The 24,518-nt window shown below is 46.9% G+C and overlaps 1 protein-coding gene across 1 annotated transcript in view; it reads left to right on the plus strand.

Annotated features, from left to right (window-relative positions):
* The window catches only part of SPTLC1 (serine palmitoyltransferase long chain base subunit 1), a 341,715-nt gene extending 322,944 nt beyond the window's left edge, over positions 1-18,771 (plus strand). Inside the window, exon 15 of the mRNA XM_085632720.1 lies at positions 16,523-18,771. Coding sequence (XP_085488846.1) covers positions 16,523-16,616 — 94 coding nt within the window. The 3' untranslated portion in view covers positions 16,617-18,771. The remainder of the gene's footprint in view (positions 1-16,522) is intronic.
* The last annotated feature ends 5,747 nt before the right edge of the window (positions 18,772-24,518 follow it).

Below are 24,518 nucleotides of genomic sequence, written 5' to 3' on the forward strand. Positions count from 1 at the left end.
GGGCTATTTGTAGGGGGTGGGGAATGAAGCAGCACATGAGGGAGAGCTAGAAAACACATGTCCTCTCATTGGAGTGCTGAATGAAAAAGTAAAAAAGTACTTCCCTTAATGAACAAGTCAGCCAATCAAAGTATTGTAAGGAGGCTATGCTCTAGGGTATGATCAAAAAAACAAGAATAGGAAGGTAAGCCATCAAATAAGAACCAGCCTATCATTGACCATAAAGTGAACCAATAGTTAGCAATGGATGGGTTCACAGTGGGCCTTTCATAACCAGAGTGCTTGCATTACTTGGTAGGAGCAACCTAAAGTGGAGGTTAAGCATCAATGTTTAGCTTAGGAAAGCTGTAGCCCGATAGCTACTTCAGATGTACACCCCAAAGTACCTGGAAACAGTCATGCTTACTCCTTTGGTGTGGGTCTTGCTAGCAGGGTAAACCTTAGCCTGTATTTTAATGGGATTTTCTGTATATCTCCCCCATGATGTTTCTATTGTAGTGTTACTACACATACTTGACATCCCTATAGGACTACTTCCCTGGAAGCAGTCCAGGGGACATATCTAATACTTTGTTGAAATAACACACAAACGCCTAAACGACTCCTGTCTCCTAACATACAAGCATAGAAGGAAAAAAAGGACAAAAGAATGAAATAGCCAGGACGATCCACCTGTTCAACACCCTTTCTTCGCCAAGTGAGGGAAGTTAATTGAGGACTATGGTTGCTTGAAATTTAGTGGGGCTTGTTGATTGCTGGCATCAGCAATAATCCATATTGCGTTTCACGTGTCACATGAGGTAACATTAATTCTGTAACCTTTGATGACTGACATGATGTTACAAAAAATCACAAAAGGGAATAAGAGGCTTTTGATTGTCGCATAACATAACTACTCACAAAAAAATGTGACATTCTGTGAGATTTCGGACTAACCTTGTGGGGAAAAAAAATAAGAAAAGTATTTGCAACTATTTTTCTGCCGTTCCTGTCCCGAAGAGTATCTTTTATAGGATACACTGACCTTGACCCACTAACGTGGCATGCTTCATCATTGGGTCATGCTGCACGCTGGGTGCAACACCCAGCAGGCTCTTCAAAGAAGGGGGTCTTTTGTGGAGGTCATTACTGCCATTATCTGGATGGGATTGTGGTCAGTCAGCGGAAATAGTAAGTAGTGGGTGTGGTTATTCTAAAATTGCCTATAGATGACAAATACACGCTGCTTTTATTTTACAGTGTTATTTTTGACAATGTGGAAACAAATTTGGACAAATGGAACATGAGTTATTCTCTGGTACAAATATGTGATCAACACATTTCACACCTTTCTTCCATGATCAGTCAATGGCTTTTTTCTTGACCTATGTGTAGAACCCTACTTTACTTGGGTCTATGTCTGCTTCATATAGCTATATCAAATGATGAATCTATCCTGTATTTATGAAGGACCCTTTAGATGTGTCCCATACTTTAGAAACTCATGCTAATAATCTGGAGAACCTATAAAACAAAAGAACATGTATAGGTACTGTAAGACCTGGCTTGTCCGCTGTGTTTATCCCCAGACGTTTTGCTTTTTGGCCTCCTGTTTGGACCCTGTTTTAGTTGGTTTTATGGCTTTATTTTACCACTGCTACATTGCTTTGATTGCATTGTTGTGTGTGATTTCCCCCGGCGCCCTGCTCTGACCTCCCCTCCATTTTGATCCTGCTGTTGTTGTGTTCCCCTGAGCCCGCCACGCCTCCCAGCTGAGCCGCCCTCGCCCCTCCCCCTCCGCTATCCATATATGACAGTAGTTCCCGCGCGCAGCGTCCACGCGCAGCGTCCGCGCCCAACCCGCGCCGAAGGTGCGCCAAAGGTAAGCCCGTCTACGCCCGTCCGCGCCTGGACCGCGCCCAGCGCCAGACCCCCTGCCCCTCGAGCTGCCCAGCCCTCCCGCATTACCTACGATGCCGCCTCCCTCCTAGCCCTCGACCCCGGTCGCGCCCCCAACTGCGTCCTTGCCGCTCCTGGACACACCCATGGCCCTTTCTCCTGCTACTCCTGCAAATTCAGCGGCACCGACAACATCTCTGCTACGTCCACACCACAGATTCCCGACCCCAACCACCTACAATGCATCCTTCTCAACACCCGATCGGTCCATAGGCATGCCATTGACCTATGGAATCTACTAGACACCATTTCCCCGGACATCGCCTTCCTTACGGAAACATGGATGAATGCTTCCTCCGCACCAGACATCACCATTGCCATCCCTGAAGACTATAAGATCACCCGCAAAGACCGTACCAGCCACACAGGAGGAGGAATCGCCATCGTCCACAAGAAATCTATCCGCATCTCAACCAGCTCTGACGTCAATCTCGCCAACTCCGAACATCTTCACTTCCAGATCCACATCGACCCCAAAACAACACTCAGAGGCACTCTCCTCTACAGACCACCAGGACCCCGCGCAAAATTCAGTGAAGACATCACGGACTTCATCACCCCACACGCGCTCCCCTCCAAAGATTACATCCTTCTGGGAGACCTCAACTTTCACCTTGAAAAGACCAACGACCACAACACCTCCACCCTCGTGGACAACCTCGCCAACCTCGGACTTAAACAACTAGTCACTTCCCCCACCCACATCGCAGGTCACACACTCGACCCCATCTTCACATCCAGCAATCATATCTCCTTCTGCCACACTACGGATCTCCTCTGGACCGACCACAGCTGCGTTCACTTCATCTACAACAAGCCGAAACCCATCATCCACTCCCAACCTACCCTGCAAAGAAACTGGAACAAAATCACCACGGACCAAATCTCCGCATCGCTCCTTCGAAACTCCCCAGCCCTCTCTTCTAACGCCAACGAAGCCGCCGCCAACCTCACCCTATGGTTATCCAACACCGCCGACACCTTAGCTCCACTGAAAAAACGTCAAAGCAAACCTGGCAGCAAGAAAGCCTCATGGTTCAACGATGATCTCAAGAAGTCCAAGAAACTCTGCCGCTCCCTTGAAAAGGCCTGGAAAAAAGACCCAACCACCAGCACCAAGGACGCCTTCAAAAGCGCCACCCGCACCCACCACCAACTGATCCGAAAAGCCAAGAAAACAGCTTTCAAGGATCGACTTGACAACAACGCTCACAACAGCAAGGAACTTTTCAACATCGTCAAGGAATTTTCCAATCCCTCGGCCAACTCCAACGACATCACCCCCTCTCAAACCCTCTGCGACTCCCTAGCCTCTTTTTTCCACAACAAGATTGCAGACATCCACAACAGCTTTGACAACCAACCCGGAAACCAACCCACCCTACCATCTGCTGACCACCTTCCCCCCGTGAACACCCTTAACGCTTGGAACCCAATCTCCACTGAGGACACCATCCGCCTGATGAATTCCATCCACTCAGGATCCCCCACAGACCCATGCCCTCACCACATCTTCAACAAAGCAGACTCCGTCATAGCACCGCACCTCCGAGACGTCATCAACTGCTCCTTCAACTCCGCTACCTTCCCAGAAGACTGGAAACACGCCGAACTCACTGCCCTTCTGAAAAAACCAACAGCGGACCCCACCGAACTCAAAAATTACCGCCCCATCTCGCTTCTTCCATTCCCGGCCAAAGTCATCGAGAAAGCCGTCAACAACCAGCTCGCCGCTTTCCTCGAAGCCAACAAATCCCTCGACTCCTCACAGTCCGGCTTCCGAGCCAAACACAGCACTGAGACCGCCCTCATCGCAGCAACAGACGACATTCGAACTCTACTGGACAACGGAGACAGTCGCCCTCATCCTCCTCGACCTCTCTGCAGCATTCGATACAGTCTGCCACAGCACCCTTCTACAACGCCTCAATAACATCGGAATCCAAGGAAAAGCACTTGAATGGATCACCTCGTTCCTCACCGGAAGAACCCAGAGAGTCCGCCTTCCTCCATTCAAGTCCGAGGCCTCTGAAGTCATCTGCGGCGTCCCTCAAGGATCCTCACTCAGTCCCACCCTCTTCAACGTATACATGAGCCCCCTCGCGGCCATCGCACGCCGACACAACCTCAACATCATCTCCTACGCGGACGACACTCAACTAATCCTTTCTCTCACCAATGACCCTAGCACCGCCAAAACTAACCTACACGAAGGAATGAAAGAAGTTGCCGAATGGATGAAACAAAGCCGTCTGAAACTGAACTCAGACAAAACTGAAGTCCTCATCTTAGGTACATCCCCCTCTGCATGGGACGATTCCTGGTGGCCTGAAGCCCTCGGAAAAGCACCCATCCCGACAGACCACGCACGGAACCTAGGCGTCATCCTGGATTCTTCACTCTCAATGAACAGACAAGTCAGCGCCGTATCCTCTTCCTGCTTCAACATTCTTCGCATGCTCAGAAAAACATTTCGCTGGATCCCCCTCGAAACAAGGAAAACAGTTACCCACGCTCTTGTCACGAGCCGACTGGACTACGGAAACACCCTCTACGCGGGTACTACCGCAAAGCTCCAGAAGAAACTCCAACGAATCCAAAACGCATCAGCCAGGCTCATATTAGACATCCCTCGCAACGAACACATCTCTGATCACCTTAAAGACCTCCACTGGCTACCCGTCAATAAGAGGATCACCTTCCGACTGCTTACCCACGCACACAAATCACTCTACGACATCGGACCAGATTGCCTCAACTCTCGACTGTCCTTCTACACCCCCTCCCGCCAACTACGATCTTCCAGCCAAGCCCTCGCCACTATACCTCGCATCAACAAGACCACCATGGGAGGCAGATCCTTTGCATACCTGGCTGCTAAAACATGGAACTCACTCCCCGCCTACCTTCGCCTCACCCAGAACCACCTAGCGTTCAGAAAGCAGCTTAAAACGTGGGTATTTGACAAATAACCCTCCTCCCCTTCCTAAGCGCCTTGAAACCCTCTGGGTACGTAGTGCGCTATACAAATTCTATGACTTGACTTGACTTGACTTGACTGCTGATCAGTGCTAAAGTGCATATGCTCTCCCTGTAAATTGTGTTTATGGATTGGTGTTTCCATGATTGGCATATTTGATTTACTAGGCAGTCCCTAGTACAGTGCACTGTGTGTGCCTAGGGCCTCTAAATCAAATGCTGCTAGTGGGACTGCAGTACTGATTGTGCCACCCACATAAGCAGCCTGTATATCCAACTCAGATCTGCCACTTCAGCATCTGTGCGCAGTTTGGTACTGCCATGTCCTCTTGGCAAGTGCACCAACTTGCCATGCCCTACACTTCCCTTTTCTTGCAAGCTAGTCACCCCTAAGGCAGGCCCAAGGTACCCATGTGGGCATGGTGCAGTGTATGTGAAAGGTAGGACATGCCCTGGTATCTGTGTCAAGTCCTGATAGTGAAATACTGCCAAATTCGTTTTTCACTATTGCAAGGTTATCTGTTCATATAGGATAGAACAGGGAGTTTTCTTATAACATCTAATAAGCATAACCACTCCTGGGAACCAGGTAAGAAAATAAAGTTTATTATGCCTGAACTCAGACTGTTAAGATGCATCTTCTAGAGAGGCTGGTTTTTGCATTCTGGGTTTGAAAATACCACTTTTAGAATGTAGGTATTTTCTTGCCTAGCCATCCAGTGTGCCTCTGCTAGGTTGTGTATTGACTTTGGAGTGACAGGGGCTGGGGATGTGCATTCTGTTCAGACAGCCACTTGGGGGGGGGGTTGAGGTGTCCTGCCGTTCCAGGGTTAGTCAGGGCTGGGCTGAATAGACCTGGGCTGCATTCAGAGTAGGGGGAGGAGATTTCTTTCACACCTGAATGGACCTGGTCTGCCAACGACAATGCTGTTTCCACCTCCTGCCGGTCAGCTGCACTGAGGACACTACTGGTTTTGGCTAGGCACAGGGCTTCTCTCCCACCAGAGAACAAAGGATTTTGCTGTTTAAATATTGGGGCCCAGACTCCAGAACTTTAGGAAATCAAGAGGAACTTCTGCCAAGGATCTCTGCCAAGGAGAAGAGCTGGAAGAAACTGGAGGAGTACTGTCCTTTTGCTGTGTGCTGTCTGGGGTTGGCCTGCAGTGGCTGTTTCTACCAAGGAGAGGAACTGTGTTTGTATCATGCTTGCAAAGTGTCTCCAAGGGATTGAAGAAAGGCTTGCCCCCTGTTAAAGAGGTCTCAGGAACAGCAAAGACCTCGCCATCCTTCTCCGCACTGTCTCTGGTTCTGCTGGTTCCAGTCGTTGGAGAAGAAAAGAGCAGCCAACTTCATCACCGAGTCAGTCACAGACTCCGTGTCCTGAAGGCACCGCAGAGAGCACGGCGTCGCTTAGCAACGCAACCCTTGTCTCAGTGACTCCGTCAACGAGCCGCTTGCTTGCGCCACGTCCTGTGGGCACCGCTTCGCTACATGCTGCACAGACGTCACCGGCTCCGTCCTGCACCGTGACGTGCCAGCACTGCATCGAGCACCATCTCACCTTGCAACGCAAGACCTGGTCTCACCGACTCCAACAAGCCGTTGCCTGCATAGAGCCATGAGGACACTGCACGCTGCAACGCTTCCATCTCACATCGCAACCGTAACAGATGCTCCGACCGACTTGCATCAGCTTGTTGGCCGCAACTATTTTTACAGTATTGTATGTTGGATTTTTGTCACTTTTGGTCTTGTGTGGCTTAGATAAAGTATTACTTATTTTTCTAAACTGGTGTGGTGTCCATTTGCAGTGTTTTCACTGTGTGACTGTAAGCATGCACAAATGCTTTACATACTACATCTGAGATAAGACTGTCTGCTTGTGCCAAGCTACCAAAGGGGTGAGCAGGGGTTATTTTAGAAGTGTATCCCCCCTTACCCTGACTAGGAAGAAGGGTCCTTACTTGGACAAAGGTATCTACCTCTGCCCACTAGTGACCCCCATGTCTAACAGGTACGTACAACGGCATAGATATTAAACATTGGCACTGCCTTTTGACTTTTAAGACTGATCCTTTGAGGCTCACCCACAGTCTGACGTGTGCATACTCTACATATTCGACATGCACTTGAGTGGGCACAGCAAACTATAAGTCATAGTGTATCGCTACTCATTAGGCATACTTTTTTTCTAAAAAACAGATGGTCTTACACCTGCTATAGTTTGTCAGGGCCTCTCTAGGATGCGGGAACATGGCACCCTTTTAGTGCACTGGCCTGTCATAATAGAGGGAAATTGTTAAAATGTTGGCCCATATTTACCTGGGAGATCTTAGGAATACCTACTAAACGATGTATGTATGCGTGCAGTCTCATTTGCCCTGTTCCTACTGCTCGCAAATTATTTTGGATGAGCCAGGATCTGCGTTATTTAAGCTCCAGTTCTTGTAGTTTTATCACGAGCAGGTTCCGAGGCCCGGTCTGCTTTGCAGGTATGGGCAAATGTATTTTTTGGCCACATGACTCGAAATGCAGCAGAGTTTACAAGTCACTTTGGGTGCCATCTTTTTTTTGTGTTCAAGATGTTTTTATTTGTATTTTAATAAGCCGAAAACTATACAGAAGGAAACAAGGAGGGAATGAAAAGGCTAAATAAAATGAGTAATTACATAATGTGTACATCAATCTGACACTTATGATTGTTATCGACAGAATTCATACAATGCCATTAGCTGTAGACCATACCCAGAAAGTGTGGCTTAAGGTTGGAGTGTTGATGTGTGGGGGGAGGTTTGAGTCTTGAGGAATGTAATCAGAGACGTATTCAAATTGTGCACATCCCTGCTAGTGTGTCGGTTACTATATCCAAGTGGGCGAAGGGGTATCGAGTGAGGGGGAGAGAGATGGAGTCATGTGATTCAGTATGAGAGGTGGCAAAAACCCAAGTAGTGCTGATGAAGGTAGAACCTGTTGCCAGGGGGAGATTTGGTGGATTTTCATTTAGGGGAGCGTGCTGTGAATAAAGAGATCAAGCATATCCCAAATATGTTTGGAGATTACAGGGCAACCTTTGTTACTAGATTGGGTTATGTGTGTGCTTGTTAGATAGGTAACCCAGGCCCACCAGGTATGGGAAGATACCTTGTTACTAGATTTCCAATCAATCATTATTACTTTGATCGCAAGGGTGAATAAAAGGTCAAGGAGGGAAAGATCTATGTCAAAGAGGTCAATTGGGGGGTATCTTCCAGGTAAGATCCTAATAAGATTATTGGAGGGGATAACGAAATAGTAGTTTTTGAAAAAGTTTTGTAGCTGTAGGGCGACATTGTGCCAAGGGGATTGCAGATGAGGGCAAGAGAAGTACATATGTTCTTCATTGTGAAGGGATGAGTAGCAAGCCCAGCATATGTTGGCGTCCTTCAGTTGTAATTTGAACAATTTTGCAGGGGCCCATTACATGAAGCGTGTTGCATAGAATTTTGTATGGGTTAGGGAGAGAATCGGTTTCTGCTGAAGTGTGATCCCACTTTAGCCCGTGTCCTTGTCTGGAGGAGCAAGTTTTTTGGAAGAAAAGTATGGAGTCCATATATGTGTCAAATGTGGGTGGCATGGTATTTTAGAGGTGGTATTTTGTAACATTTTGAAGCAGCATTACCACCTGTGGGTCCCATCTTTGACTACTAAAGATCCAAGTATATTGTTCTCGCAGAGGGCATAGACAAAGTATACACTTTTGTAATTCATTTTTGTGTGTGATGTTTTGTGGTCTGTCTAACCTAATTTCCTGCTTACTGTCATTATAAATGACATCTCTCTCATGACGCTCTAGTGTGTCACTACTGAATGCGGATGCCATTGCTCTGGCTTTGATTATTTAGGAGCCATCTGATAGTGGTCAATATCGGTTTGTTCATGGAGGTCGTGTGCCTCAATGTGGTGGTATACATACATTCTTCCCAGTCCCGGGTATCAAGTTTTTTTAAATGTATTTTATAGTTGCTACATTTCAGTCAGATCTGAGAAACCCATACTAGTGTATGGATTTAAAATTCTCTAGTTATGGTTCATGGAGGTGTCTCAGTATTTTTGGCTAATGTAGAAGGAAAACTGCTTAGACTTAGAAATCAAAATTTTTATGGAAGGATGACCACAAAACCCACTTAAAACAGACCGCAATGATTTGATAACCTCTGGGAAATCCCCCCTCCTATGGACAATTTCTCCGACCCGATGAGGAAGCATGCCACCACAGTGGGTGAGGTTCCGTGCATCCTACAAAGGATACTGCTATCAACATATTTTTGACAGAAAAATAGTTGGCATAGTTTTCATTAGTTTTTTCTACAATGTAGGACACAAACTTCACAGAACTTCGCTTTTTTGTGAGTTGGCATGGTGCAACTCGATTCTTTCTGCAGTTATTTTACCTATGCACGGAATTTTCATGTCTAACCTTCCATTGCTTTTACTATGGTCCATTGTCTGAGCTGTAAAATATCAATATTAGTGTTTTTATTTTCATGTTGTTAAAACTTGTGGAAATATTGTATCTTTTCATCATTACCTACGCAGCCTTTGCCCGAATTTGCACCACTACCATCTTTATCTGGAGATGGCCATTATAATTCGAAGTTTCACGTTTAATCCCCTTAAGGATGTTGTCATAGGGTTGTTGGACTAAGTTTTCAAAAGCTATTCTGATGTCACTTGCCTTCAGCTGATATTAGGAGTTTTGGTGATCTCCTCCCCATGGTTGGGCCCCTTTACTTAAATTTACCGGCATTTGGGCCAACTTTCCTATTCAGTACAGTACTTTTATTTTAGGAGTTTTATATTGCGCTAGCTGGACCCGAGGCAATCCGAGCGCTTTACATCAAGTAAATTATGTGCAGATAGGCAGTACAGAGTATAGTCAAACATGGGGATCGAGCCGGGTATAGGTCGAACAAAGGCGCAGTCGTGTAGTGGGGCATGGAGGGAGCAGTTCAAACAAAACTGGCCTCCAAAAAGTTTCTTTGTTCACACAGGACGAGTGTCCAAAAAGTTTTCTTGATCAGAGTCCGTGTCACCGGTAAAAAATTAAAGTTAGAAAGAGTGCAGGCTAGGGTGCATCCTTGGCTCCTATCGGTTCGTTCGAGAGCGGTCGAGGAAGAGGATTTTGAGGAGATTTTTGAATTTTGGAAATGAGTGGATTGTTCTGATGTAGGGGGGGTGCAGTTCCAGATTTTGGGGGCGTTTCCGGTAGGATGAGTAGCAGAGTGTTGGAGCTCCTGAGGTTTCTGGACTGGCCGGCCCTTTTGAGTTTGGCAGCCAGGTATTCCGGTTTGCCTGTGTGCAGGGCTTTGTGGGTGAGGCAGGCTGTTCTGAAGCTGGCTCTCAACTCAATTGGGAGCCATTTGAGTTCTCTGAGTGCAGGGGAGATGTGATCAAATTTCTTAGTTCCGGTGACCATTCTAGCTTCTGCATTAAAGGTTGTTTTCAAGGGGCGAGATGGGATTTTGCAGTCCCAGTCAGGGCTGCAATCCCATAATCAATTCTGGAGAGCACCAGTGCTTGGGTGGCTTGTTGAAGGTCCTTGGGTGGGAGGAAAGGTTTTATTTTGTACTGTAATTTCAAATTGAGGAAGGCACTTTTTGCGTATTTTGAGATGATTTTTCATGTCCAGTTTCGGGTCTAAGGTGATATCTAGAGATTTTACCGAATCCGCCAGGATGAGGTTACCATTGAGGGCATCAATAGCTTTGAGCCATTCTGCGATTTGTGGGTTTTCGTCCTTGTTGGAGATGAGGAGTATTTCCGTTTTCTCTTGATTGAGTTTCAGGTGATTGTTTGAGAGCCAGTATTGTACCTCTCTGAGCGTGGCGTTGAGTCTCTTGATGTCATCAATGGAGGAGGTTTCCAGATAGAGTTGCCATCCGCATATAGGTGGAAAGGGATGTTGGATTTCCTGAGTAGAGTGGTAAGGGGTTCAATGTAAATGTTGAAAAGCTGAGGGGAGAGCACTGATCCTTGTGGAACACCCCTGTTGACGAGGTGGAGGTCGGACACGAAGTTTTTAATTTTTATTCTTTGTGAGCGATTGTGGAGAAAGGAGGAGAACCAGTGGAGGACCGTCTTTTCAAGACCAGCACTTTCTTGTAGAGTCTTGATGAGCAGTTTGTGATAGACTGTATCGAATGCGGCCGATAGGTCTAGGAGGATGAGAAGGCAGCATTGGTCCGAGTCAAGTGACTTGTGTAGATCGTCTGACATTAAGGATTGCCGTTTCAGTGCTGCAGCCCTTTCTGAAGTCCGATTGGTGGGGGTCTAGGAGATTGATGTTGTCCAGGTGTTGGGTCAGCTGAGGAAGTTCACATCTTTCCAGGATTTTGGACAGAAGGGGTAAGTTCGATACCGGACTAAAGTTGTTTAGAACCTCAGTGTCTAGCCCTGGGTTTTACAGCAGTGGAGTGACTTGGCCAACTTTGAGGCAGTCTGGAACGACTCTTGAGCTCAGTGAGCTGTTAATGATCTTGCACCATAGCGGAGCTAGGACGAGCTTCAGGTCCTTGGTCAATTGAGGGGGTAGCTGATCCAGGGCGTGGGATGAGGGTTTAGCGTTGGAGATTAGTTTGATTATCTCTGCTTCCTGAATGGGAGTGAAGGAAGACCATTATTTTGGGGGGTTTAAGGAGGCGCAAACGTTTGATTCAGATGCCTGGATCGCGGCGGAGGGGGATGAGATTTGAGCCAAATGTGAGGTCGATCTTAGCGATTGTCATTGAAAAAGATGGTGACGTTTTCACAGCGTTCATTGGATGTCTGAGTGGAGGATGTCACTGGCTTAGAGGTTTGATTCCTGATGATATTGAAGAGCTCTTTGGGTCGGTGTTTTGCGGTGTCTAGTGCGGAGCAAAAGAAAGAGGTCTTTTTGTTCTTAATGTGCTTTTTGTAGTTCCTGCGGGCTGCTTGGAGTTGATCGCGATGGAGGGCGGTGGGATTGTTCCTCCAGATTCTTTCTGAGGTTCTTAGATGTCTTCTTTCTTCATTGATGTCAGTGGTGGACCATGATCTGGATGGAATGCCCCTGGATTTTTTTTGTTTCAGAGGCGCAAGGCTGTCTAGGGTGAGCGTCATATTGGAGTTGTAAAGAGGTGAGTGTAGGAGAGTAGGGTCTGCTTTCTATGTTCACCCCCACTTTTTGCTTTTTGCTCTACTGGTTTTCGACTTAGATGTGGCTGTGGGCCTGCTAATCAGACCCACATCCCTGCTGTTCTCTCTCTAAATTAATACTATGTACTTTAGGTGCATAACCCAATTGGATAGGGTCACCTTATTGGCCCCTGTACAGTGTACCTTAGGTACCCAGGGCATAGGTGTACCCTAGGCCTACCAGGGGCTGCAGCATGTATTATGCCACCCCTGGCCTGGCCTTCCATTATGACACAACTGGCTGATCACTCAGCTGGGGCAAGGTCGTGTAATCACCCCTTGCTTAGGTGTAGTATTCCTATACCTACCTTATATATAGACACATGTGTACCTATCAGCCACTCCTATGGCAGGCCTTAACAATCCTGGAGGCAGAGTGCTTGGTAACATGTGAGATGGTGCTCTAGCATGAGCTGAGCCTGCCTGCAGCTTTCGGAACCATGTCCTTATAGCTGTTCTATGATATAGCCTACCATATACTCTTAAAGTGCCTTATAATCTTAGACGGTTATGGTAACTATGGTTTGGCTTTATCAAAACATGTCGTGTAAGGTGTCTAACACTTTGGAATAATATCCCCATCCCATTTCTGGTGATGAGGATATTATCCCTTCCTTCTAGAGGCAGAAGACATGTTGCAACCTACTTACCCGGTTGAAGTTAACCAGAGCCCCAGCATCACAAAATGGATGCTGCTGCCATGACACAAGTCTGACCTCCTGCTGCTGGGAGTGATCCCGGCACGGGAGGCTTGGACAATAGGTTTCCTGCCTTGGGAGGTGCGAGCACCACCCCAGACAGGCCTTAGTGTATTGGGGCAGGGAGGGATGAAAGAAACGAGACACTGCCTGGGGCACACAAGGTGTCCCATGCATAGTCCAGTTCAAACCGGTGCTGGGGCACTCCAGCCCCAGTCCTGGCGTGAAACTGGACAAAGGGAAGGGGGTGTAACCACCCCCCTCCCAGGTCCCACCCATAAGGCGTGACCTAGCAGGCAACCCAGCCCCCCAGATTAGTATAAGTGTGGTAGCTGAGCTTCAGGAGATTAGATTATCCTGAACCTGCATCTTGAACAGAAACTCTGGACCTTCGACATTCAACGAAAGAAGAAGACTGAAGAATCTCCCTTGTAGCCAAGGAGTGGCTACCCTGTGCAAACAGTCACCATCAAGAGACTTACCCTTTGCTTTGATGAAGTTCTACGAGGGACCGACTGCAGAGCCCGACCAGAGCCTTGACTTCCAGACTTCTCCGACCCTGATCCACAGCCGAGCTGAGATCCGTGGAGGCGACGAGAGACGTGGGACCGGCTACCTGGGAAAAGTGGCGAGTATCTTCCAGCGCAGCTTCTGAGGCACCCTCGAAGTTGTGCACCGGGGACTGAGAAGCCCCAACCCCAAGCACCATCTGCACCGAAGATCAGCCCCTCACACTCCACGAGTCCTGCGTGGGGCCCTTCTGCATTTTCCTGCTTGCCCGGTCTGTCCGGTTGCTTGCTCGTTGGCTAGCGGCCTTTGTGACGACACACCTTTGAATTTCCGCTGCTGGTTTGGCTCCTCAAGACTGGCTCTTGCTCCTCTGCAAAAGAGAAGCACCCCAGACCTTCCTGGTCTGCAACAGAAGCAAGTCCTCCGTTCTTCGTGGGTTCCGCTTGCCAAGGCTTGGTGAGTCCTAGTTCGACTTCGACGCCGCCGACAGCAAGAGCCTTCGTGGGACAGCTCGCCTCCTGGTCCTGGTCGTCCTCGACGTCTCCTGGTACCCGTGGCTGCTGCGACAAGCTTCACCTTTTACCTGCAATCTTCACGACATCGCCTGGTTCCTTCCTGGTTCCACGTGGTCACTGGCTAGTGACCCAGACTCTGTCCCTTCTGCTTGCAGGTATCCTTCCTTCTTGATCCCGGCCTTGGGATCCACCGGACACTCTTCACTGACTGCCTGTCAGCATCTTTCCTTCAGGCATCCATAGGAGTCCACGACGAAACCCGACGCAAGTTCACACCTATGCACCCGCAGCCCGTGGGCTAGGTAACTTGGGTACTTCGGTGCTCATCAGGGTATTGACTATCCTAGTGTCTAAGTTTCAAGTCTCGACTTCCTAGTTACTCCAGAAGTGTCCTAAATCCTAATAATTCTAAACTGTACTATTTCTATTGATTATACGCATTACGCGTGAGTGTTTCCACTCTGCACCCGAATCCCGTGGGCCTCCCACTTCCTAACTGTTGGTAGTGTAGTGTAACCCCAGCGATTCCCTAGGCCTATCCTATTTCCGTGACAGTGGTCCTTATACCACTTTCTTAGTATATGGTTTGCGTGGCCCCTAGGGCCTAACTGTATTACTTACCTGTGTGATTTAATGTATGCTTAATTAGGACTGTGTTGTACTGACCTCGAATCTCATAAAGAGTGCTGAGGGTTTGACTAGAATAAATATATTCAATTTTTTATATATATATGTTGTGGTGTCCTTTCATTTGGTATTCAAGGGGTTACATATGGTATCACAGCTGGCTTCACATGCCATTCAGAGTTTAGCCTAAGACTGCTCTTGTCCATGCTACCACTAGGATAGCTGGTCTATAAGGTTGACTTTACAACCAATCACCATAAGGGTTGTTTGGACTGATACAAGTTGTACACTAGAATTAGTGACATCATATATCAGGCCAACTTCTCATAGTGAGTTCAATAGTTGAGGTGATCAGTGCTGTTTGGGAGGAGCAAGCTTATGTTTTTCTTCTAGTGCAACTCGATGGATCTGAGCTGTGTTCCTAACCCATTTGGGGGGGTCCTGCATGGGGTGTTGAGTTAGGACCGTTTGGTTAATGCAAAAAAGGATGATGTGATGGTCTGACCAGTATACGGGAAGGATGTGGTCAATGGTGATTGCATTGCTTTCGGCAATAATTGCGTAGAGTGTTGCTCCTCTGTGGTGAGTTTCTTCTGAGCAGTTTTGGGTCAGATTGTTTTCTAGTAGGAGGTTGTTTAGGGATTGAAAGAGATTTTTTTTGTTTCATTCCATTTTAGATTGAGGTCGCCTAGAATTATATTGTTCGAGTTACCGAGTGCACACTGTGCAATCTAGTCTGAAAGGTGTTCCCCGAATTCGGAGGAGTTGCCTGGGGGGTGGTAAAGGAGATGGCAAATTGATGGCCTGTGATCGTATGTCTTGATGTTGACTGAGAGACACTCAAATGTGCTATACAGGCAGGATGCAATTTCCGTGATGGAGATGATGTTCTTGTGAATGATAGCTATGCCCCCTCCCCTTTGCTCTTGTCGGTCTTTGTTGATCATTGTGAATCCCGGAGGCACCAGCATGTTAAAATGATTGAAAACGTCTGTAGTCCCAGCAGCCAGACTCTTGCCTACTGCATTAGAAATTATCTTCATGCTGTATCTGGTATCCTATTTGGAGGCAAATCACTGACAGCAAGGGTTAATTGTATGACTCGAAATTGTATTCATCTTACTATTCACAGTTAATTTGTGATTCTCCAGAAAATCGAGCTCCATTGCAGGGCAAAATGTTTTTTTCTGCAGACAGTGTGTAGGGAAAAACAGTTTTTAAATCCGTGCAGGTGCTAAGCTCTGAAGGAAATCTTACAAAGTTCCTTTTCAAAGAATTAGCACAAAAATGAAGTCCCTATTGAATGAGCTGACATGTGCCTCAAACTGTCCACGCCCCACTTAAGAGAAAATATTGGCGCATTTTCTTATTACCTTGCCTATGATATAAAGAGAGCAGCACTCTTCATAGCTCGGTCACCTTAGAGAATCAACAGTGATGTCCTTGCCTCAACGTTCATAATCTGTGTATTCTGTGAATCATTTGTCCTGCAGTGGGAAGCGTATCGATAGCATTGCAGCCTACCCGTCAGAAAGCAGTAATTCAGATTTACAGGGCATGAATTCATTTGGTGACGTGGTCAGCCCAATAAGGTATTGGCACAATTCCATTCATCAAAAAAAGTCCACAAAGAAAGCAATTTGTGGCATGTAACTGCATATGCTTTTTCTGTGCTGTGTTGTAAAGTAACAAGTCTTGCAATATCCTCAACCCCGCCTGATTACTTACCAGGCACCCTGTACCTGTATGCTCTGTCATGTACCCTGCATAACCTGGTGCAGTGCGGGAGATAACACAAAAGAAGCGCCATCCTTGACCGTTTGCACCTGCACAGAGAAGAGCGCTTTAGTAGGGCATGGCTGCGGGTTCAAACCTTGGCGCCTTTTTTTTTTTTATTTTTAAACTGCTTGATCAGAACTTGAAAAAGGCAGTCCAGGATATCAAGCAAACTCTGTGGAATAACCAATGGAGTGAGAATCCAGCGCCTTATATTTATAACTTTTATGCACCACACTCAAACGCCCTAAAAATTTACCTCTTTTGTTTCTCTCTGTTTCACAGCATTCGTGTTATTGTAACCATAGAACAGACTGATGATGAACTGGACAAAGCTGCATTGACTATCAAGCAAGCTGTGCAGTCGATACTAAATTGAATGAAGTCTCTACCAAGATATAGCTTGTTTCCCCTGATGCAACCATGTTTTCCCGTGTCGAATGCTTGGCCTTCCATTCGGAAGAGATTTAGACATGGATTATTGATTGCCATTTATGAGACAAAACGTTTTTCAGTGCTGAATCGTTTCTGATTTTCTTAAGTTGGACGGGATAAACAAAGACCTACTGTGCGAAACGACGACTCGAGCATGACAAAGCAATGGTGTACCTAACAACATGTTTTTAACACTTGAAATTGAGCCTTATTGATGTATCATTTTAATAAGGATTATTTTCTCCATTATAAAACAAAGAATTTAAGCTATTCTTTATTGTGCCAATTTCATGATTGAGTATGAAAGCATCTGTTTGCAGTCTGTTTTTATCCAGGCGTCCTAATGGATCGTATATTTTTATTGAGCATTGAGAAGCACTTTGGCAGTATCAACATGTTAAATGTTAAAATATATTTAGTCTTTATTTAAAATAAAGTACGTTTCGTAGAATTGCTTTCAAGGTATTGGTCTACCCTTCCAAAAAATAACGTGATATTAGCAATGTGTCTGTTTTAACCCCTTCCATGCTGCGCAGATTCCGCCGCTGTGCTGGCGGAATCTTGCGCGGGCGGGTTCATGACGGAATGGTTCCGTCATGAGCACAGCTCAACCGTGGGTCATGACGGAACCATTCCGTCATGAGCACCGAAGGGGTTAATAAAATTTACTCCTGTACTTTTTTCATTGTATAAAATGGGGTATTTTTAACCACGTGTGTCCCATGTTAAGGAATAACAATGAGTTCTTTGCCTTGATTGTACGCTTTTTTGTTTAACTATGTTTAACGCTTCACATCATTGACAATTATTTTATAATGCAAGTGAAGCCTATATGTATTCATTTCCGTACCACGTAGAACGTTTGGGATTTTTTTTCCATGAAATATATGTAACATCAAAACTGAATTTCCCACTGAATGATTCACAGAAAGCCAACCCTGGAAATAAATTGGGGCTTTAAGGCTTCATGAAAGATTCTAAAGCCATAGGAAACACCTTCAGTCTCCTGCCAAGGTGTTGGAATACAAAACAAATCCTCCAAATGACTGCATCATTTTAAATTAACATAAGGTGAGGAGCCTTCTCAACTGCAAAATACCGCAACGATGTAGGCTTAATCCACGTGTTATGACTGCACAAAATCTAAACGCAGATTAAACAATTAGCAATACAATAGGAAACAGCAAGATGTTCTACTTTGCTTAGTAGCAAGAACACCAAACTAAATCGTGCATAGGCAAAAACCTAAGATTTAGCATCTAACTTTGGTCTGGAGACTGCTGCTCACTGGAGAGGAGCTTGCTCAGATACCCTTTTGACCATGGAATAGGCAGCCATGGTGTATTTGTTTTTGCAACTAATTCGAGACAGATGAAACCTCTGATGGTGAAAGCAACGCAACAGTTCAAAATCTGTTTTATGCACTGAAATGACCTCAGTTTATTTATTTGCAAGGCTTGAGAAAATACGTGACAACCTAAATAGTACATTTTGGGAGAACAGACCCTTGAAAAATGGGTCATTGTACTTCGTTCTTGATGAGCAGTTATCTGTTTTTTGTTTATTTTTTTAGGTCCACTTAGCGAGACTCTCAGTTCTGAGTCAGAAGAAGTTAAATGCTGACATTTTTGTAAATGTATCCCATTCCCTGCTTGGACATCGATTTTCTTTTGATATCAGAGGTTAACCTGAAAACATCTATGTAACTTTATAATTCGAATAGGGTGCTCTTCTTGTCGGAAAGAGTGAAGCCATATTGAGACTTTGTATCTTAATAGAAGACATTTTAATTATGCATTTTATGTGCAATACTATTAATGCCCTCAAATGAACATGTTATTAAAACAGGCTGGCAATTATAGATCTTCTCAATTATGGTAAAATGTTAAATTGTTAATATATGCTATTTGTGACATACACATTTACTGCATATGTTAAAGTACTATTCGTGCTATAAATTGCATTGAATATTTTGTCTTTCTCTTGAGTTTTTCTTAAGTTTTTATATACCTTATGTGCCTTTTAATTGCAAATACAATGATGATTTTGCTACACCTGGGACAGAACTCTGTTGTAAATTAAAATAGTTTTCCTATAAACTGACTTTGTTTTATTTTACAAAAAACAGTAAATAAATGGCAAAGTGTGTTCGCACCAATACACATATGCCAGAACTCACAATATTGTCTTTAGGTCATTGTTTTATTCTTCTGTACATTTAAAAAAATTCTTTCTGTAACAATTAGATATTTTGATTTATGTATTCAAGGGCTTGCATTGCTACTTATTTGCAGAACTAAGTGAAGGAAAAGTTTCCTGCTTGTAATCCGTAGGATCGAGGCATGTGAGCTGTAGATCACATGCTAATGCATAGATCGCCATCTAGTGTTGGGTCCAGAGGTTTTCACTTTGTTTTTCTTCGAAGAAGTCTTTCTAGTCACGAGCTAGGTGACTCCTCCTTTCAGTGATAGTGCGCATCGTCATCGACTCCATCTTCAGATCGTTTTTTTTCCGCCATTGGGTTCGGATGTAACTCGCTACACTCCGACGTCGATCCTTTAGTTCCTCTCGGCGCGTACAACATTCACCCTTGATGGTATTGTTTCCAATCTCGTTCCCCTTTCTTCGCGGATTGTGTTATTGCTAAAAACTAATTTCGATTGTAGTAGGCTGTCTGGCCTAGCGCCCCGTTCCACTCGCAGGCGATGGAACAAACTCTCTTTAAGTTCTGCCCTCTGTGCCACAGAAAATACCCGTTTATTGACTCACACGATGTCTGCAACCTGTCTGTCACCAGAACACAGTGAACAGGACTGCGACGTGGGCCGAGCTTTCCGCTCCAAAAAGACTCTTCGCGACCATCTGGCCCGACGTCGCGACATGCTGAGCCAACACACAGGCTCCATTCCGGACCTGATTCGGAGGAGGAAGCAGGCAACCCCATCGGAGCCGATGAGGAACAGGAAGGAATCTCCCTTTCCGACGATGGCTCCGACCAGGATGAAGACATCTCGCATGGACAACGTACTGTAAGTGCAGTCCCTACCTCGCCCGACTTCCAGTTCCACCGAAAAAGAAGGCTCCTGACCAACCCGCGCCCTCGGGCCCTGGTCGGCACCGAGACCACGCTTCCAATGCCCCGCCTCCAGGCTCGGCACCGAAGCCTACCAAAAAGCCTTCCTGCTCCGAAAAGCCCAATGCCAAAACGGGCACCGAACCAAAGCCTTTAGGGTCGAAGACAAAGTCCGGCACCGAACATCACCACTCTGAACCGAAAACAACTTCGGATCCTAAAACACCAACCAAGAAACCATCGGCACCGAAACCTTCGGCACTGAAACAGACTGCCAACAAAATCACCTAAAAAGCATAATTTCGGTGATCCGCTCAAGAAACCGGATCCGAAAAAGAAAATTCTGGTCATACATCCAAAAACTGGACATATTACAACCAAAGTGACTTTAAAAAGGGGTGCTACTAGAGCAGAGGAATGCCACATTCCATTAAAGAAGAGAACTGCTGGGACAAATCCTTCCCCTCTTCTTCCTCTGCCTTCACCACCTTTACCCCAGTCTCTGCCTCTGCCAACTTCACCAGAGCACTCACTACCACATACACCTGACAATCAGGGTGATTGGGAAGGGACTATGATGATGACAATCAGCCCGGAGCTACAGATGAGTGGGATGACCATCATACTGACTCGCGCACTGACAACGATCCAGACTTGTATCCTACCAAGCACCACAGTGTAGGCTATATTGAACTACTAGGCAGGGCTGCTAATTACCATGAGGTCCAACTCCATCAAGAATCCCTTGAAGAGGACTTCCTTTTTGAGACATTAAATAGCACACAGAAATCTACACAAATGTTGCCCATGTTAAAAGGAATGACCAGACATGTAGACGACATCTTTAAGGATCCTGTCAGAGCACGTATCCTTACCCCTAGGGTAGATAAAAAATACAAGCCTGCCCCATGGGATCCAGTCTACATAAGAGGACAACTACCCTTAGACTCATTAGTAGTTTCTAATGCATGTAAAAGGGAGAACTCCCAGAATACTGGAAATGCACCACCCCCAGATAAGGAGTTAAAACTCCTTGATGCTTCAGGGAAAAGGGTAGCCTCCCAGGCAGCTAAGTTCTGGCACATATCTAACACTCAAGCGTTGCTAGCAAGATATGACCGCACGCACTGGGACAAAATGGAACAACTCATTCAATTTCTACCCCAAGAACACAGATCTAAAGCGCAAGACCTGGCACGTGAGGGACAATTAATTTCTATTAATCAAATTAGATGTTCCCTAGATGCTGCTGACACATCTGCCAAAGCGGTGAACACGAGTGTTCTTCTAAGCCGACACGTATGGCTGCGCATATCTGGGTTCAAACCGGAGGTACAGACCTCAATATTAAACACACTTTTTGGTAAGGAACACCTTTTTGGGCCGGTGGTAGACTCTTCACTTGAAAAAATGAAGAAAGTTACGGAAGTGGCTAAATCCATGGGAGCCCTTCAGTCTCCACAAGGCTGTGGTTCGTTTCGGCGCTCCTTTTATCAAGCAGGGTCCAAAAATACATCCACGGACACTGTCTACCTATAAGGGCAATAACCAACCCTCAGGTTCCAAAACCTTCTTTAGAGGCAATTATAGAGGAAACCACGGCAAGGGCTGGGGTAGAGGTTCTAATACACTTACCTCTCCCTCCAATACAAAGCAGTGACTTGCCCATAGTTCCCCCCCCAACCATTTAACACCTTGGGGGGGGGGGGGGGGGGAGACTGTCACAATATCTACCAAAGTGGCTGTCGATAACAACAGACAAGTGGGTTCTCCAAATTGTCCATTCTGGTTACTGCCTGGAGTTCTTCAACACTCCTCCAAACATTCCCCCAAAGTCACACAAACTTTCACCAGATCACCTATACCTTCTCAAACAAGAGGTACAATCCCTTCTACTAAAACAATCTATAGAGCCCGTACCACATCAAGGATCGGGCGTCTGCTCCTTTTACTTCCTAATTCCCAAAAAGGAAGCTCTCTCAAACCCGTATTAGATCTCCGAGAACTAAATCTAAATATACAGTCAGACCATTTCCACATGGTAACACTTCAACAGGTACTACCTGTTTTGCAAAAGGGCGACTTTCTTTCTACTCTAGATTTAAAGGACGCCTACTTTCATATTACAATCCATCCGGCTCACCGCAAATTTCTCATGTTTGTGGTAGCAGGTCAACACTACCAATTCAAAGTCCTCCCATTCGGAGTCACCACTGCCTCCAGAGTCTTCACAAAGTGTCTTGCGGTAGTAGCTGTGTATCTCAGAAGACAAAGCATACATGTATTCCCCTATCCGGACGACTGGCTCATCAAAGCCAGCACATACCAACAATGCCGCAAACACACTATAGTAACCATTCACTTGCTTCACCAACTAGGATTTTCAGTCAATGTGTTAAAATCACATCTTCAGCCAAACAAAATTTTTAATTACCTAGGAGCCACTTTGGATATTCAAAGGGCTCTAGCATTTCCAAATACAGCCAGAATTCAAAACATTCTGGAGCTTATTCTCAAATTTCAAGCCACTCAATCACTTCCAGCCTGAGTGTTTATGCAACTGTTGGGAATGATGGCATCTTGCATCATGATCGTTCCCCATGCTAGATTACACATGTATCTACTTCAAGAATGCCTGTCAGTGGAACCAGTCCCACGGTCTATTAACCGATCTAGTGTTGGTAAGAGGCCGTACTCATCGCTCTCTGCAGTGGTGGAACACCCAAAATCTGTCAAAAGGGCAGCCATTCATAGACCCGGTTCCACAGACAGTATTAACAGCGGACGCGTCTCTCACTGGATGGGGAGCTCATCTTCAACAACACACAGTGCAAGGGCTGTGGAGCCACCAGCAAAAGTTGCTCCTCATCAATCATTTAGAGCTAATGGTAATCTTTCTAGTTCTCAAAGACTTTCAAGATCACCTATCTGGCAAGGAGTATCTGAAAGAAACACGTTAGTGATAGATTCCTTACCTTAGAATATCCCCAGGCGTCAGACTGGATTCGGAAAGTTTTTGTAGCAGTACCCCTGCGCGTCAGTAGGTGGCGTCGTGCGGCTCTGCATCCGTCGCTGGCATCGTAAGCGCCGAGATGACCTCACAGAGACAACTTAGGCACCACCCATGCGCGCTGACGTCAGTTCTTTCTTTTTCCGCGCCAGCAAGCGCAGATCCAGATAGAGCACGTACCTTAGTCACTTTTTGACTACTCTTTTGAGACTTTTTGTCTCCCCCCTTTTTCTCCTTGTGCACGTAGGGATGCCTGGATTTAAGTCTTGTGGGGCCTGCCGTCGCAATGTGTCGGTGTCGGACCCCCACGATGTTTGCCTCTACTGTCTGGATACTGACCACGACTCCTGATCTTGCCGGGAATGTTGGGCCATGGCCCCGAATGCCTTGAGGGAGCGGCGCCGAAAGCTGCTGGAGATCCGGCACTCGTCCCAGCGCCCCTCCAGGTCCAGGGACCTTTCCCAGGACTGCTCGCGGGGCCTCGATCCTCGGGCTCCAGGTCTTCGCCCTCAGATTCCAGTAAGCGACGACATAAAAAGAAGTCAAAGAAGCGTGTTCGCTCTGACGTCCCCCTGTCAGTCCTCGGATGCAGACGAGGGGGCCAGGGTTTCTGCCCCTGCGGCTCCTTTGGAGCCTGGGAGTCCCGCGGCCTACCCGCCTTACCTGGGTCCGATGGCGACTCCTGAACAGGTGTGGGAATTTCTTGCCTCCAGTGCCGCAGTGGGTGCCATTCGTTCCACCCTTGCCCCGGTTCCTGGACCATTTAGTTCCTGCCTGGGATCCGCATTGGGAGACTGTGGCCGGCCGGCGCCGTTCACGATGCAGTTTGTCCCTTCTCCGGCTTTGCCACCACGGCCGGTTCCTCCTGCAACGGAGGTGGAGGATGACTGGGAGGGGTCCGAGGCACCTCTTGCACTTTGATGTGACTCCGAGCAGGACTGGGTGGACGATCTGGAGGACGCCGGCGACCTCTGTCTCTTCTGACTCTGGGTTTGCCTCTCCCCCGCCTACGATTGAGGAGGGCGCTTCCTACCTGATGGTGCTCCGTCGGGCTGCTGAAGTCCTCAACCTTGATCTTCCTAAGGTGGCCCTCAAAACTAACCTCCTTACTGAGGTGCTCCAGACGGCGTCGACTTCGTCGGAGCCACTGCTTCCCTTCAACGACACCCTCACCGACGTCCTGTTGGGCACTTGGTCGCGGCCGGCCAAAGGGGCCCCTGCGGATAAGAATGGTGCCAGGTGTCACCGCCCGGCGCCTGATGACCCCGCATTTCTGATCACTCATCCCACGCCCGAGAGTCTGGTCATCCAGGCCTCGACGTCGCAGAGTGCCTTTCCCATGGCTTCACCGGATATGGACTCTAAAAAGCTGGAACAGTTCGGTAAGCGGTTGTTTTCCTGGGCCAGCTTGGGGGTGCGGTCGGTGAACACCACCTGCTTATTGGGCCGCTATTCCCACACGGTGTGGGATACGGTTGCTCAAGTGTTGCCTCAGTGTCCTGAGGAGGTCCATGCTGTGCTTTCCCAGGCAGTTGCTGAGGGTAAGGTTGCAGCGAAGTTCGCCATTCGGTGTGGTTTGGACACCGCTCACTCGTTGGACAGGGCCATTTCTACGACTGTGGCGCAGCAACGCCACGCCTGGTTGCGTTTTACTGGGTTCTCGCCCAACGTCCAGAGCTCGCTCATGGGCATGCCTTTTGAGGGCACTCGCCTATTTGGTGATAAGGCGCTGGAGCGTTTTAAGGACTCGCGGGCCACGGCGA

The sequence above is a fragment of the Triturus cristatus genome, chromosome 2_1 (genome assembly GCF_964204655.1).
Source record: "Triturus cristatus chromosome 2_1, aTriCri1.1, whole genome shotgun sequence".
Classification (NCBI taxonomy): domain Eukaryota; kingdom Metazoa; phylum Chordata; class Amphibia; order Caudata; family Salamandridae; genus Triturus; species Triturus cristatus.